Genomic DNA, 18,092 nt, shown 5'->3' on the forward strand with positions numbered 1-18,092 from the left:
TTAGAGTCTGTCTTTGCTATGATTTATGTCAAGGTTGTCTTCTGAATGATGCAGCTGGTTCTTAGTATTTAACATAGCAGAGAACCTGGAGGATGTAGGGTCAAGACCCTGTTGTGCTAGGTGCTGATTAAGGACTTTGAAAAAACATGTCCCTGTCCCAGAGACCTCACACTTCCTTTTTTGCTTTAAAGACACTGAACCCCTTTTCCTAAAAGGGGAAATAGTGTCACCATGCAACTCTTCTCTGTTATAGCAGCAGGGCTAGTCATTTAATACTTTGATTTATAACAGTGTCGTAATCTAAATAGGAAGCAGGTGGAGTTACAACTGGGTAAGATACTTTGGATATTAATGGCTTGGCTTGGCAGTGGAATTCTAAAGCTGTATATACTTTTTCTGTCTTAATTATGCATTCATTAAAAGCTTTTATACCCAACAGAATAAAGTAAATATTGTTTGATCTCTGTAGTGTGCTCCCAGACTGTAGATTTGCACAGCAGGGTCTTGATAATCTGAATAAATTGTATTTCCCCAAGGAGTTTATCTTTCAAATAAGGTCATAAAGAAATGCATTCTTTCCCCTTAGTTCTCCTTGTGCTTTTTCTGCTGTTTATAATACAGAGCAGAGGAATAGAGGTATATTGTAGTCTGCTGTGTACTTGGTTATGATTAACTCTAATTTATCAATCTGTTACTTACATCCCTTTCTGTGGCTTGTGCAAGGCAATTATTCTTTAAAGTACAAATGAATAAAGATGGATTTGGAAGTAATTTAAATACAATGTTTATATCTATTATTCCTGTTTGACAATTTATCATATATCTATATTAAAATACACCTCCGTATTAAAACATGGACAATGTCACATCATTTATTTTGAATATTTAATATTGTCATCTTTCAGATTGTTTGTTCAGAAAACTGCTTTGCTTTTACGAGGGTTTTAAATGCCATCTCATTGTTAAATTGGTTGGCGTCTAAAGGTTGATACTACTGAATCGGAAGACCGGTAGTGTAGAACAATGGATTCTCTTCAGAGAGGGGGGAAGCAGGAGGATGTATAGTAAGTAGAATGCATAGGATCAAAGATAGTTTCTCATTTTAGAAGTAGGTACTGATAAATAATTTGGCAAATTTATCAAATTGGTTTCAGTTTACTGTGAGATTTTTAGGACTACTTCAACTGCTAGTTTTAAGATCTGTATATATAATCTTATACATATTTTCTTAGTCTGAATGTGTTTCAGCAGTGTAACATACATCATATTAGAAGAGATAGGATCACTACCTTTCCCTAATTCTCTTCAGCTCTTAGTGACAGTTCTGCTTGTGTTCATATTTCATCCTTCAGTTCAAAAAAGATAAGTGGCATATATTTAGAAGTTAAGCCTGTTTTGTATTGCAAGTTTTTAAAAACATATACTGCAATACAGTACCGGAAAGTTGCACACTTTTGAATTTTGTAGCTGCTCTTCTAACACAATACGATAAAATCTGTGGAAAACAGAGGCTGCCAGAACTGTTTTTCCTGACTACACCTAATTTTAATTACATAGTAACCTATTTCATTTTTTAACAAAGTTTTTAATTCAATTAAGAGTTTAGTTTGAAAATCTATTCACATCAGACTGAGTTGACAGTGATTGCTTTGATACTTCCAGTTGGATTTTTTTAAAGCTAGAAAGTAAGGGGCATTTTTTTTTTTTTAAATTTTTTGCAACTGACTTACTACATTTTAGTCTGTTTCTGAACATCTTACCACATACAGAGAGCTAAGTTATCTGATCTGTGGTATACATCTTGCAATCTCAGTGTGACATTTTTGCCCTCTAGTATCATCACAGAGACAGTAGTGTATAGTACTGTATAATTTTGATTTGAATATTGGTATGACAGTCTGATAGTTTTCATTTGTAAAAGCTAATGCACTTTTGCTTTTTTGGCTGGGAAATACAAACCTGTAGATCAACTCTAACCTTACAAACCAGAAACAAATGTTTCTGATTAAAGGCCAAGACCAGTTTTAACAAAATATACTTGCAATATTCATCAAGCAGTAAACCCTAAGTCCAGCAGGTCACTAACACATTATGTTAGGCAAAGCATCGAAAATCCTCTGAAGCTTACCAATGAAAATAAGTAAACAAATAAGCCCCCATAATAAATAAATAAATAGACACATAAATAAATAAGCATCTGAAATAAGTGAACACATAAAAATAAATAATATTGTAAATAAACAACTGCTGAGAGTTTATTTATCCATCCATAAGTATATTTGGCCTCTTCAACTGTATGACAGCCTTCATAAAAAACTTCAGTTGGTGTTGATTTGAGGGGATTGGGGAGTTTAGGGGGGATCATCAAAAATACCCAAACCAAAAATGAAGGCTTACCAGTGTCTTTCAGATTTCACTGAAAATGTGAAGATTTTTTTCAGGGGAAAACTGCATGTGTGTCATATTACTGTTTCCCTCTAATGAGGAAGGACTTTATTATGTTATCTCCAGTATTGTCCTCTTCTGAAGTCTACCAAGAGCCATCTGTCCTTCTCCATTGACACTTAGTGGGGTTTGATCAGGCCTGTAATCTGGAAGGGCTGTTGATCCTCAGATCACAATGCTTGATTATTTATTTGTTTATTTTAATCCTCCCCAGATATAGCTGTTGACTACAAAAGAGCTCAATAAATATACACTGAGCTCTTCTAAATTTCTTTTTGGATGTTTGGCATTCATTCAATCAGGGAGTTCTTTGAAAAGATAGTCTTCCAAACCAGGGACAATAAACCATGGTTGTTGCTTGACAAATGCTGTGATGTTTACTTTGATTTTACTCCTATGTGTTGTTGCCACCATTTCATGGCCATCACAGAAGTGGTGGTGTGAGGTACCATCTGTGATCTGCAGATATTAAATCACTGAGCAAGCACACAGACCAGATACCTCTCATGTAAAATTCATTCCGTTCTCTTTCTTTCTGCAATTGGGGAGGATTTATCCTTACCTCCTCTATGTTAGCGTGAAGAGGAATTGACACTAGAATATCTGTGGCTTTTGGGATGATGGCTGTTAGTGCTTGTTCTGACAATATGGAGAACTTTCCTTTGTTCTTCCAAGAAAACAATGCGAAACTTGTATGCGGCAGTTTAAGTAGATAATGGATAGGATTTGTCTTTAACGTACAACTCTGCCAGGGAAGGTGCGCTGTTCAGACTGAGAGATGATGTAACAAGCAGGAGCCTCCACAAGAATTTGCTTCAGTTCCCTCCAGTACTGACTCCTCTAAGCAGGTGAAAAAAATTCTTTCTCCACTCTCCATTGCATATGCATAAACAGCTCCACAGTCATTGGGACAGCCACCCAATTCACACGTTCAAGATGTAGTCCATAAAACACTCCAAAAAAACCTCTCTTCGCACTTTCCCATCTTCCCTGTTGCTCTGCTCTATCTGCCAGCCGTGCAGCTCATTTGACATTTACAAGATTTCTTGTCAGTTTCATTTGGTGCTGCCATTCCATCCAGCAGAGCAGTGAAAGTGAAATTGACTTAATTTAGTCTGTTTCTCTTTCCTGCTCTAGTCCCTATGTTAACTAACCAGCAAAGTGAAACTGACAAGACTTCTTGTCATTTTCACACATGGAGCTGGTCAAGGAGAAGGCAGCTGATAGGGAGCAATGCGGTAAATTGGAAGATGAAAACCAGGATTGTGGAGGGGAGAGGAAGGGAGATGAGAGCATACAGCAAGAACAGAGAAAACGGGTAAACATGCTTATTTCCCAGACATCCTGGGTGCTTTTCGCTAATATGGGTGAATTCTCAGCCTCTCCCCTGAAGGGAGCAGTATGGTATAGAATAGCACTAGTTAGCTAATTTACAAGGGATGCCAAGTTGAAAACGTTAGCGTGTAAATATAGGTTATCTGTTACCAGGATGTAAAAAAACTTCCTGCCCTGAGTTACTGTAGCTTTTGGCTCTGCAGATTTTCTCCCCCTTCTTCTAGCAGCAGAAAGAATATGAGGCCAACATCCACTGTAGGTTGGTATCAGTGATTGGGGAAAAAAGGGTCTATTTCTTCATTGAAGATAAATTTATATGTAATAAAATGTAGCTCAGCATCTCGTATTTTTTGAGGTTTCATGGAACTAAAAGTTGTACTACATAGGTGCTCTAGCTCAATCAAAACAGTAAATAACGAACAAACAATTGCTTTGTAACAAACCGTTGTAGTTAACATACTTTTTTTTTTTTTAATCCACTTGTTAACTCCTGTGAGCTCTTGTTATACAGTGTAAATCATGCTGGTTTATTATATTATATACAAATCCATATTTCTTACAGATGCTTTATGCGTATATAACCTTAGCAGTTGCAATATAAATTAGTACTATCATATATATTTGCATATGCACTGGTAACATTTACACATACATTTTGAATGAGGCTGTGTTAATTAATTTCAAGTTACATTGCCTTCCTTCTCCACAGCTCCAAAAGAACAACCTTTTTTCATTATCTGAGACTTGTGGGGTTTTTTGTTCTCTGTTTGGGTTTTTTTTCTGAGACATATTTTGTTTGCTTCACTTGTTTAGGAATTAAATAGTTTTAATTACTTGGACCTGTATAAGCTTGCGGACCTCTTCAACCTCACTTTGTTGGAGAATGCAGTGGTTGACTTCTTAGTAAAACATCTCTCTGAGCTATTGAAGAGTCATCCTGAAGAAGTTCTGGCACTCCCATACTGTCTCCTTCGAGAGGTTTTTAAAAGTGATAGACTCACTTCACTCAGTGAAGAACAAATCTGGCAGGTAAGGAGATGGGTGAGCAAGCAAATGTGTGATACTCTATAAAACCATAGCAGTAATCTGTTGTTTTGAAACCCTGGAGCAATCTCGAGGGAGAATAAGCACTTGAGCAAAAACTGTGAGTAACAACTAAGGGAAAATTTTAAATGAAATTCAAAAAATGTTGTGTTGTGTTAATGCAATTAGTTTGTTTGAAAAAGAAATTTGTCTTAATGCTTAACTTGTGTTATTCAGATATAGCCAGAGATTTTTTTTGAGATCTAACTCTGATCATGGGAAGAGATCGCTGATGCATGCATCTCAATTATCATTGCCTCTGGTGAGGTTAGTGCCACAAGTCTGGCGGCAAACCTGCTTCTGTAGTCTCTCCTGCTCACTTCAGACAAACTTAGCTGTGTAACTTCAATAGTCATTTAAATTGTTTAAGCCACCACAGCTGACTTTGCTTGGAGCAAATTAGAGAATCATCACACAGGCTGCTCTGCTCAGAGATGAGTGGAGGCTTCAGTGGAAGGTTTGCAGCAAGAAGCTGAAGATGGTGATCATTTCCTTTAAAAAACGCTGGATCTAGAGAAGGGCCAGGTTGTTAGCCATAGAATATAAGCAAGATAAAACCATTATGTTGTGACCTTTAGTGTGTGTGCAGAGGGGAAACCTAATATGAAAAAAATACATAGCCTGTAAAGAGAAACACAAAAACTAAACCAATATCTATCCTTGGAAACATTCCCATCATATGTCTGTAAAACTGCAATTCATGATATAGTATTGGAAGGAAATGTCTATAATGTTGGTTACCCAAACACTTATTTCTGTTTCCTTTTTGCTGTCATGTTTTATAGAGGAAGGTATTTCAGGGTATTTCAAGGTAGAGTATAACTTGCTTGAAAGAAACTTGTGCTTTCTTTTTAGGAAGTGGGTCAATATTGGTCCAACAGAGAAGACTGAGAGTCAGAAGACTGATTTATATTTCAATCCCTGTTATTTATCCACTTATCTTTTGGATTATTCTAAGCAAATAATTTCTTTTATATACCATCGTTTTCTCAAAGTGTAAAATGTGTGTTCCTCTGTGGGGCCCTTCATGTTCTGTGGAGGAATAACGTCACGCTGGAACAATATATTTATTCTTAAGAAATAAAAATGTCTAGTTAAGCTCTTCAAACCACAAAGACAGTATGCAAATGTAGCTTAATCCTTCAGGCTGGTAACTGGCATATTTGTTTCCAAAACTTTAAAGCTTTAGGTTATGGAGTATTTTACAGAGATGATATTTTCTGCAAATACTAATAAAAAGTTAGACTCTTTCCTGTCCTAGTCTCTGGAGGATGTCTGTACAACAAGACCTGCAGCACACTACCCATGATGGTGGGTTTGGTTTGGTTTTTTAAGGCACGATACTCTGGACTCCTAGCCCATATTCTCTTTATCAGAAAAGGTTTTGATGTACAAGTTCATATATGGGGCATGACTGATTGGCCAGTTGGGTTTTATCATAATTTCTCTGCAGGGTCATTGAAATCTCCTAGCTACGTGCTTGGGTATACTTTTGCTAGAAAAGTTGCTACAGAAAGCCGTACAAATGCCAGCTCAGTAATGAGAAAGCGTATCCAGAGTAATATGCCCTCTGCAACCTGCTGAAACAAAGTTTGGGAAGTGGGAGTTCTTAAATCTTGTGTCATTGTCCTGTCTTGCAGGAAGAACTCAGAAATAATTTTCTTAATTGTGTGCAGTCCGGTCAATGAACACTTTGAGGCAAATATGGCAAAGATTCTGTTTCTGTTGCAGGGTCATACTGGGGAGAGATACTTATAGGTAATATGCTGTTTTCTGAGTGACAACAAACTCCACACTGTCCATTTAAGTGTTATCATAATTGCCTCTCTAAAGGTTACTAATGCTGTTCCGAAGAATTTTTTTTAAACTAGTTTTCCGCTGCAGGCAAAACGTGTGTGTGTCTTTTTAATTCAGTTTGTACAAACCAGGAATAAATATATAAATATTCCAGGTCCCCAGAATGAATTAAAAGACACACATAAATATTTACCAATTTAGGCATTCAGAAGGCAGTAAGAAACTGGTTTTTTGCTTTATCTTAGTAAATAAGTAATTCCCTCATAGTCAACCCAATAGAAGAAAATCAAATCAGACCAGCTATATTGCCTCAAGTGTAGTTAAGTTCATCATTTTTGCTAAGGTTATAGTGGTAATGCAATATACCATGGAAGAATCTAATATTCAGCCCAGGGTGAAGATTGGGTATGCCAGAGGATTAGTGTCAGGGTGCTTTATAGAAGTGAAACTTGATGGACAGGCTGGAGACAGATCTACAGAATCTCATTAAATTGCTGAATTGTTCATTACTGAGCACTCTCACTGTAATAAAGTGCTCATTGACTTTGACAAATCCCCATCCCATGTCTTAAGGAAGAACAGCAAAGCAAGAGGTGTTGGGGAAGCTGGAGGAAATTGGCACAAAGTGGGGCAGATAATAGAAAAGCTGATGGGGGGGATGCTACTGTTTGATTTGTCTGTCTTACCTGTGACTAGTGTGGCCTCCTGCACACATACATGTATGCGTGTTATAGTGATATGAATTCAGCATGTCCCCAAGGCACCTTTACTGGTAGGGCTCCCATGAAGCCCTAAGCACAAATTAAAGCTTCCCTCAGAGAACCTCTGGAAAGGGTGCCACTGTCTGCAGAGCACAGTTATTTTCACTAGTTTAAATTCCCAATGTCCACTGGGCGATTCGATCCTAATGCATATAAAGATTAAGGCAGTTATTTTAATGCATCAAAATGTGTACACAGTGATGCTTGAATGTGATTTGAACTGAAGTAACTGTAGCTCATATCTGGCACGTTTTGGATTTTTGTTAGACTACCAATTCATAATTGCCCTATTTTAGTGAATATGGTGAAATATAACCTTGAAAAAAACAAGTTTGAGAAAGTTAAACAGTAATATTAATGTCAGTATACTAGGATGTGGATTAATGTAGAGTACTACGGTAATTCCTGTTGATTCTTTCAGACAGAAAAATGTGACTTCCAAACCAGGGTAAAGTGGACAAACAAAATGGTTCATTTCTTCTTCTACCTCTTAAAATCTTACGAAACTCTTTGGCTTGATGTACGTGTCTTATTTTTGGCAGAGACAATAGACAAGGAATATAATGAGGTGTTTCTTAAATAAACAACAAAAAGAGAGCCCACCAGAAAACCTCTGTAGGCTGTGAAATTGGAGCAATTTACTAGTCTCCATCATTAGGGTTTTTTTTAGCTTGGCTAAGCTAGTAACAATGACTATTAGTTGACATTTGCATAGGATTTGTTTGCATATTGAGTTTTTACATTTTACTAACGTGAGATTATGAAATATGATTTTGTATGTATGAAATATATGATTTGTCAGCTGCTTTAAAATGTGAGTAAACTTAAAGCAGTGACACGGAAGAAAGGATTAAACAAAATAATGAAGACCACCAAGGAGGAACCCTGAAGAAGTTGGAGGGAAAAAAAGCAAATTCATTGGTATTTTTCTTCCTCATCATGAGCTGTATGGAATGCTTTTTTTCACAGGAAACAGTCATGATGAGGACATAAACGTCTAGTTTATCATGAAGTGAAAAGTGAATCTTTTCATAATTGACCATTACTGGAAAGGCTCATTGGCTCTACTTTAAGGAAGCAGATGAATTCTTTCCCTTGATAATTGAAAGGTAACCAACCCTGTAAGACAGAACGTGTTCTCAGAGAAATCTAGCAGTAGAGGCCTTCTTGTTGGAACCTTAGCAAGTAGAAAGCAAGCCAAAGATTTAAGTAAAAAAATGATGGTAGCCTTAGTTGTAATATACTTGTGCCTTATCATGTTTTTCATTAAAAGCTTCACTGTCATAAGGCTTAACTGTTCATATTTCAAGGATCATACTAATAGTTACAGATAGAAATATCTACTAGATCATTCTGTCTCCCAGCAGTACATTGGTCAAAAGATACTGTATTAAATACCGCACTTGATCCAAGGTGAACTCTTGAATCACGTTTGGCAAAAAACCTTAACATGAGATCAGTATAGATTAGTTTCTTCCTTCTCTGCTACTGGCTAAGTACATTGTTAAAGGATATATATTTTTTTTAAACAGCTAACATTAAAAATAGATCAGTTTTAGTATTTGCCAATACTTCCTCTGGAGTAAAGGTTAGGAGTTTTTACTTGGTGTTTTACTTTGTTATGCAACTCAGTTTCTTGGTAATCAACTGATAAGCAAGCAATCCAGGAAAAATTGGTAGCTAAAACTGCATGAGTAGTTTATTCAGCTAGAAAGCACGCAACTATGTTGTGTCTTTTCCAGAGCTGGGCTCCCAAGACATTCTAGCCCTGTTAACTTCCTCGTGTGCAACATGTGAACTTGTGTTCATAAAGTAGATGGTTCCACATACAAAAGTGTAGCACTAGTTATTCCTCTTGTTACTGGATGTGATGTGCAAGATCAGTCTTTGGTCTCTGTATTAGAGAAGCGTCTTTGCTTAAATAAGTAGAAAAATAAGAGACAGGAAGACTACAGTGTTACAGGTCAATATGAGTTGTTAAGCATCTATTTTATAAAAATAATAAATGTATAAATCCAATTTTCTTATTACAGTCCTGTTTATCCTTTTCTAAGGAAGAGTAAACTGCCCTATTTTCAACCGCCTTTTCTTATACTGGAGCTCCGTATTGAATCTCCTGGTGGCATTTGTGGAGGGCCCAAAGTATTCTCCAGCAGAAATCCCACAGAGTTCAGTACTGTAGGAAATTTTGCAGTGTACACATTGTAGCAGGCTGTTATGATAGAACAGGTCTCTGCTGAAGACAAGCCCACAGACATCTTCCATACATCTTCAGTGATGCCCACATTTTCCTATGCAGAACAGCAGTTTCTAAAGTGGGTTGTCATGTTCCAGTACAAGCTTGCCATTCCTTCAGTGCAGTACCTGATTTTTTTTTCTGTCAATCTTTTGATTCAACAGAACAATTTTTAATATGGAGAGAGCAAAATTCATGTTTCTCAGGAGTATACATATGTTTTGATGAAATGTGGACTAAGTGCCGTGCTAAATGTGAACTTAAGTTTTACTGCAAAACAAGTAACGACATAAAATAGTAAGTGAAGGAAAGCATCTCAGTAATCAACATTGTGTTTAAACAGTATATTAGCCTTTCACTGTTCAAGAAATAAGCTTAAGTGCTCTCTTGGGCAATAAGCGAAATCATGTCTGGTGGTCTAATGCTCGTCCCTAGTGAGTATTTACCCTAAGTAGAAAACCACCACACTAAAATGTGGCTGTCAGTCTCTCATCAGGAGAGGCATAGGAGAGAAAAAAAGGAGTTTGATGCATATCAAGGCCGAGGTGAATTGGTGAGGCTATATGGGAAAATTAGCATATTTCCCATGCGTGTTTTGCTGTGTTTTCACCCCCTTTTTAGTACCCTTTTCGTGAGTAGTCTATATAAAAGTGCCAAAGAGCCACCCTTGAATCCCAGTATCCACTGTGCTGGATCTGTCATGGTTGTATTGTGTATCATGACTAGCTGCAAGCAAGATTACGTAGTTATCCTCAAATAAAAATAGTGTGAGAACATAACCTATCATAGGAAGTAGGTTTCCTTTTCGTAAGGCTAATCCTCATAATCACAGGTATCTCACCTGAATTGACTGTGTGCAATAGTAATACTCCTTACAGCCACTCCAGACTATTTGTGTGGGATTCATTTTTATAAACATAGGCACGTGCAGCATTTTTATATATAGGCCAAGCTGGCAGTTGTGGCCCAGCATCTGCAAGGAGATCAGTGTCTACTGGAGCTGCAGACTAGACAGGGTTCATGCAGGCTACAGTGGATCAAGGCAGGGGATGTAGGCAGCTGAATCTCATGCTCTGCTCTGCTGATGTGCTCAGGTCACACACATTTTACTTCATATGACTTCTGCATCATTTGTAATAGTAATGGCATTTTGGCTTACAGTGAAAATGAATGCTGCCCCTGTTGGCACTGTCCCCTTACTTTATGAAACACCTTCTCCCTTTGCCTGCCTTAGCTTAAATGTAATGGGCTCTTAATCTTGTCCTTTACAGTAACGTTTTGCGAACTTTATATATGCTTTTGTTCTGAACTTTTGAAAGTTTCTACCTGTTATTTTTTGAATCTTAGCCAATCTTGTTACTGTTATTTATAAAGTATAGCAGTATAAAAAGGGATTTGCTATATTAAAACTAGGTTTTTTTGTTAGGAGCAACTGTGTGTTCTTCTAATTTTATTTTTGATACATGTCAGTTCCAGTCAGAAAACTTGATTATTTTGCTGGTATTGCTGTGAGCAATAGAGCATTACTGGAGGGCATTACTTTTGCCTCAGTGTCCTGCAATAATATTGCCTCACCTTATTTATCCCAGATATACTTCAGAACTGCACAGGGCATCACACCAGTATTTAGGAAGGCTGCTGTGCCCACAGCTCTTCAATTTAGGTCACTTCTTCAGCTAAGTAATGGATGTGTGTTTTGATTTGGAAAGCCAGAAGAGGACACCAAGGTGTGCACACAGCAAGAGTGCTTCTGTGATCTTGCATTCTGCATTTGAATGAGTCTGTTATGGAGGGGTTTGTGTTGACTGTTATGCTCTTCGTGGCAGTGATCTATTGGAGGTTAACTGAAGTATAATTGTATTAATACACAGGTATATAGTTACATAAAAGACAGTTTCTCTGGCTGTTGTGAAAGCCAGGCGTGGTTGGAAATACACATTGCTTTCATTTTTAAGTTAAAGAAAAGAACATAAATAAAGTTTAAAACCAGCAGATACCATGTATGATCAAATGAGGCAGTCTGTTGTGACTGTCTTAGTTAATGTCTTCCATTGAGACACAAATGTTAGTTTAAGCTTGCGGAAAAATGATAGAAAATGGGAAGCTCTTTTGAGAATTCCCAGCTCCATATTTCAATAAGTTTTCCTTTGGGAGCTGGAGAAGCATTACGTCTATTTGTAACTATGGAGCCAAAGAAGATGGAGAAAGAAAATTGCATTCCAGGTTATCTAAAACCATACAAATTGTCATCAATGTGTTAAGATAACCCCAAAACTGGATTCTAGCTAAGTACCTAAACTAAGTGTGTAAAGTTAGATGAAGTAAATTTGCACTCGTATGTCTAGACCTGCTGTTAAGTAGGTTAGTTCAGCATGACTGCTGAGATCTGGCTAACTCTTGTCCCTTGCTATCGCTCCTGCCCCAGGACCAGGACACTAGTGGCTCCAGGATAGTGAGGAGGCAAGGAGATGGAAAAGCAGTAGCACTCCTGTACATCCTTGCTTACTCCAACAGGGAGACCCTTGGCAGCTTCTAGATGTGCAAATGAGCTGCAGAGCTGGGGGTTTCATTGCCTTACGACGAAGGGGTCCTTATACTCCTTAGATCACCTTGGGTTCCCTCGTGCCAGGAAGAAATGGAAGAAATTACAACAAATACATTTGTCAAAAAGATCTTAAGAAGCACCACTGTGAAGTGGCTTCCAGTCTAGAGGTGTATGTGGGATAATAATGACAGATGGAAAGATCACAGTCTCCGACGTAAGAATCTGTGCTGAAAAGCTTTCAGACTGCTCCTTTAGGGTGGACCCTATTTTAGCGTTCCTGTGAAACCGTATAGGTCTGAATTCTATGATGTTCACCTTTTAGCAGTTGCAGTTGTCTCAGTTTGCTTCACATGTAATTTAGTTGGTTTAAATAATAAATTTGTTTGTTTTAATCTTGTAGTAAGGAAGTTCTGACATTCCCAATTCATGAGATACGTTTGGGATCTTAAAAGCATTTACTAATGTGGCTCTCGGTGTTTAAGTCTCTTTTTAAAAGAAATAACATTCTTAGGACAATTGGTTGATTTCGAAAAATTAACTCATCACTTAAAAATAATACAAGTCCTGCATTAATCTGAAGCCTATCATGTGGGGATTAAATCAAAGTCAATAAAATTGACATCATTGAGAAGAAGTGATTTGATTAAAAAGGGAAACTATTCTCTTCTCAAAAAAGCTGAGTGAGCTTCTGCTAGTGTACTTCCTTGTTGGTTTTATATTTAAAAAAGCAATGGAGAAAAAATATCCCTTTGTGAAAAATCAGCCAAAAGAAATACCAACTCCTAAAATACCTACGTAACTTTGTTGTTGTCATGCTGTCCTCTGAGGCACATTCTTCATGGGACTTGAGAAAGCAGAAGTAAATTGTCTGCTGACAGGAAAACGCCTAAACGTTCCCACAGTTAATATTAGTGGGCCTGTCCATATCAAAATGAGGTTCTAGCAGTGCTTCAGAGTTGAAAAATCGGGTTTACTAATGCGTAACATGGACTTCAGTGGCTAATGTTTGATAACTGTGGGGGTGAAGTAGCTGGGAGAAAGCTGTGACACCCAGAAGGGTAAGCTGACACTGTCCTTGTCAAAGGGCTTATTTGGTTCATTAAAATAGTAAAGCAGAACAAAATAGAAATAAAGGTCTTGTGAAGGTGCTGGTGATATCACTCATTTTAAAAAAATAAATAAAACCACCAGGTGATTTCACTTTGAAAAATTGACCTTGGTGATTTTGTAGTAACATGGCATGTTGAGAGCATACATATATACAAACCTATTAAGGAGAGTATGTGCTTTGATGTACATTTTTGTGTGTGACCTACGATATTAATGACATACAAGTCCTGTATAGCTGTTGTCAGGATTATTATAGAAAATGATACATTTTTATGTGATTTGTTGGATTTGCTTATTAAATCTGTAGAAAATGATGCCCTAACAATAGGGAAGAAAGGAATAGGAATCTTTTTACCTTCAAGAACCATTTAGACTAATTTTCACAGAGCTGAATTGCATTTTTATAGAATTTTGTTGATTTTGTGCCTATTTCATTGTCTAAACAATTTTTACTGGTGAACGCTTGTAGATTCCTGTCTCTGCAGAGAACAGCTATATTCTAAAATGTATTTCAGAGGGAAAAATAATGAGAGGAATAGCAATAAAAACAATGTGTATTGGGTGATGAAAGATTGTCATTTCCACTTATAATTATGTATCAGCAACTTATTTTAGTGCTAAGTGTGGCTATGTAAAGTTTCAGTGCATTTGATGTTTCCTCTAAAACCAAAAATGAGCAATTCTAGATTTTGAAATAATGGCTGCTGGCTGCAGGAGGTCCTCTTCTTCCACCTCCCGTGTGCTCTGTCCTCACGCTGTTTGAGTAAAGAGAAATGCTATCATAAACTTCGCTCCTTCAACTGAAATCAAATCACAGTTAAGAGCCCTAGTTAGACAGCTGTGTTTATGAAGAGATATGTTCATTGCAACTTCAGAAAAACTTACCAGAGATAAAGCACCTAGCAATGTTGGTTTTCCATCACAACAAATGATGGAGGGTCCAAACTCTTAAGCATTTTGTGATGCATTAGAAAATGGATGGCATTTGATCCAGCTATTAAAGAGAGGCAGATCTATTAGGCTTCATAGGTTTTAGGAACCTGTGAAGCTACATTTTAGGAATGTTTATGATGGGGTGGGACTTGCTTGTCACTTCTCACTGTCTGTGGCTGGACCTGTTTGAAAGGAAAAGGTGAGGTTCTCTGTCCAGATGCCACATTTTGGGTTTCGTTTTGTTGCTTTGCTTTGCTTTGTTCTGGATAGATTGTCACCCTGCACACTCCTTTCTGATGATCCTGTTAAAACAAAATTTACTTTGATTGCAGGAGTAAGTAGAGCCTTTCCAGTGTGATCAATCCCAGCTCATTTATTTTAGCTGTGTACACTCCCAGGTGTGATAGTCATTGCAGTGCACAGGAAAATAGAGTGGTTGTCAGTAGTGGGGTAGCTGTAAAGTCTGTTGCAACAGGGACTACACACTAGTTCATACGGGTTTTAAATACACAGTTGTACATATGGAGTGTTATTGCTTGGGTTTGCACTGGATCTTGCTTGTCCTTCTGTCATAGCAGAAGAATGAGTTAGATGGAAGAAGCACATTTGTAGGTCTGCCTTTGTAGAGAAGCTCCAAATTACTCTGAAGGAAACTACTCCATGGTTTGAGGACTTGATCACACAAGAACAGAGTTCTCTTGAAGCACTCTATGGGATAGTTTTGTCTTTGCTGCTCCAAGAATGTTAAGAAAAAATGCAGTGTTTTATTGCCTGTATGGAGGTGTACTTTTCAGCTGCAAAAATATCTCAAATACTTTTGTCAGATGGTATTTAGGGATCCATTTTCTTCTCAGTTTCAGATAGCTGCATCTTACCAGGCTTCATTCTGTGGCACGGAGCACAAAAACTCCACTACCAAAATCCTGTGGAAATAAAGAGACTCAGCTGTGGACAGCTTGAGTGCACAGAAGACTTTGATCACATGTCAGCTGTACCATTGATGTCTTCTGTTATCTCACTTAATTTTTCTCTCTCTTAGTTCCCATGTTGGGAAAATGGTTGAAATGTACACTTCTCAGAGAAGCTCAAGTTTTACTGCTTATAAATTGCTTTGAGATACTTGGAAGGAAAGTGCTATATAATTTTGAAGTTCAGATTCCCCAGAAGGTGTAAAATGGCAAACCTCCATGAGCTGTGATAATTTACAACAGCTGAGAGTTTACCTTCTGTCTCTACCTTACTTCACTTTGAGCTTGAGTAGATGAAAAGTTTAGTTTTTCCATTATAACAATTCTTTGTTTTAATATAATATGATTCATTACCATATATAATGTTATATATTAATGTAGTTCAGCTAGCCTTTTGTAAAACTGATTTTTGATCATAGTTATTGCAGGTCTAAAAAGCTGAAATATTTTTAGTGAGGTTAGTCAATGTCTTCTAGGTAGGCTTCTGTCTAGTCTCATTTCCAGTAAATATAAGAAATGGGAAAATAAATGCATTGGATAAAGTGTGTTTAAAAAAAAAGTGAATACAATTGGAAAAGTGTACATTCTATTCTTAACTAGTTATTATAAAACTGACATTTTTTTCTATATGTTTCATAGGAAACACATACATAAAAAATGAAACTAACAGTAGCTCTTTCACAACCTTTTTGATAAAATAATGTCCCTTTTGGGAAGGCCAGTATCATTATGTAGCACTAGGGAGGGAGGAAGAAAGCTTGCGGTAAAGCACTGGAATGAGAATGCAAGGGACTGGATTTGGTTGGTGGAGAGTTTATCTTTGGTATGAAGAATTCCTGCCTTCCTCAGAAGGATGTCGTGTGGAAACGTCTATTAAAAATTTCTGAGACGGAAATACAGCTGTGAAACTTGTTACTAATGGAGCTGTTTAATTATGACTAAGAAACCTACCGAAGACATGTAGGTTATGTATCCCCATGTACCTGTTGAAGACTGTGCAGGACAATATTTTTGTCTAGCAGCCCTGTGAGGAAATCGGGCAACTGGTGGTTGATGCTTTACAGCTTAAATGCTTTAAGATGATAGATCTTATCAGCACTTGAGAAAAATTGAGGAGTATTTTTAATACATTGTGATTGACTTTAATGCCATTAATTTTGATAAATGTTTGCTATTAGTACAGCTGCATTATGTACCTCTACTTTAATCGCTGTATAATATCACGAAAGGCATCATTTGTGCTGCTAGAGAGACTTTGGCCAACAACTCTGCTGCCTGTTATTCAGTGCTGAAAGATCAAAATCAAATTTCCGTGTCTTGGATAGTGGCTTACAGACTGCAGGGCTGGTGTTCTGAAAGTTGCAGGTTGTCATCTTGACATCATATAGATCCCAAACCAGCAAAACTCCAACCAAGAGATATAGCACTTCTTATTTAGCAGACCAAGAGCTTCCTAAAGTAGTACTCTGGACAAATCCACTGCAACTTTTGCAGAGACTGATAAGAGGTCAGGGGGACATACACTAACAAGTGCTTTTGCTTTCCAGATCTAATGAACCTTGGGGTACTCTAATCTTCCTTTTGGGCCATGTATTTCCTGAAGTCATAACTCATATTTGGCTTCCCTCTCTATTGCCTGAGCCTACTGTCTGATCCCTCAGTCCTCCAAACCCTGGCTGTCTGTGAAGCTTTGGGTCTGTGACTGGATGGCAGTGATTACGGCTGAGTCTGGAAGGATGCACGTTTTGTCTTTCCTGCCAGCGGTGCTCTCAGACTCCAGTCTGGGAATGCACTTCAGGGGCCCCCTTCTACACAAAGCTGGTGCCACTACTGAAGCAGGGGTCTAGCACTAGTGTGGGGATGGCTGAGTAGGAGTTGGGGCCAAATAGTAGAATGACAGTGTCTTTGAATATGTGGTGTGATCCTCGTGGTGGGGAAATGTGAATGTGAGACTTTGCTATTTGGCAGGGAGAAGCATGTTTGCTTCTGAGCCTTCTCTCTGCTCCATCCAGCAAAGTATGTGGTAGCAGCTTCCCAAGCTGTTACTTCCCTTCTTCACTGGCATGTTAGGAATGTGTTGGGGTCATTCCCAAGAGTTCACTAAATCCATATGTATATTGTAAACAGTGTCTTTATACTTGGAAAAGGTTGGGTCTTTTAATATTTGAAACAAGAGGAAAGGTGAAACAGCTGTCAACCGAGTGGAAGCACTGTCGGGGGAAGTACTTGCCAAATCACTGGCAGACTGGGCAACTTCTGTCATGCTTCTTTTATCTAAGACTTGGAGCTAATAGAGCTTCCTTAATTGGGCTGGGTTGGAGCTTTCATGCTACCTGAGGATAGTAAGACTTTCCTCACTGTACAAAGAAAGAGCACCAGAGAGCCTTGTCCTTTCAGCTTGCTTACATCAACAGTAGACTTCAATAAATTAAACAGGAACAAGTGAAAATGGCATCCTCTGTGTCCACAAGGATGTGCAAGCCTGCTCACAGCTGCTTCAGCTGAGGGCACTTGTGTGTTTTCCACTCAGATGAATATTCTGCTTACAGCCCCAAACTTTTAAGGAATTAAAACGTCCATTCTGTAGTGTGACGAAAAGGTACAGGAAACAAAATTTCTTAAAAGCCTTTCATGTTGGGATCAGCCTTCTCTATCTACTCCCCCTTCAGGCAAATATTACTTTGCTTCTAAGCTGCTTTTTTGTTTTGCTATGCTGACCTGAACATTGGTGTGCGTTTTGTGATGCTTGACAGACTAGAGAACGTCTGATGATGACCAAGATCACAGAACAGAAGATTTACTCCTTGTCATTTGAAATACTTGCTTCCTTCAGAGGTACAAAGAGGTTCTCTTTATTTACTGCACCTTCCTTACAGTGC

The 18,092-nt window shown here is 37.9% G+C and overlaps 1 protein-coding gene across 5 annotated transcripts in view; it reads left to right on the plus strand.

Moving 5' to 3' along the window:
• KLHL32 (kelch-like family member 32) overlaps positions 1-18,092 on the plus strand; it is a 96,776-nt gene that overhangs the window by 53,595 nt on the left and 25,089 nt on the right. For 4 of the 5 annotated variants that reach the window (XM_010573346.1, XM_010573347.1, XM_010573348.1 and 1 more), the window contains one exon: positions 4,594-4,809. The exons of the other annotated variant lie outside the window; for it this stretch is intronic. In XM_010573346.1, coding sequence (XP_010571648.1) covers positions 4,594-4,809 — 216 coding nt within the window. The remainder of the gene's footprint in view (positions 1-4,593; positions 4,810-18,092) is intronic. 5 annotated transcript variants of the gene reach the window in all.

The sequence above is a fragment of the Haliaeetus leucocephalus genome, unplaced genomic scaffold (genome assembly GCF_000737465.1).
Source record: "Haliaeetus leucocephalus isolate CR32 unplaced genomic scaffold, Haliaeetus_leucocephalus-4.0 Scaffold384, whole genome shotgun sequence".
In the NCBI taxonomy this organism is placed as follows: Eukaryota; Metazoa; Chordata; class Aves; order Accipitriformes; family Accipitridae; genus Haliaeetus; species Haliaeetus leucocephalus.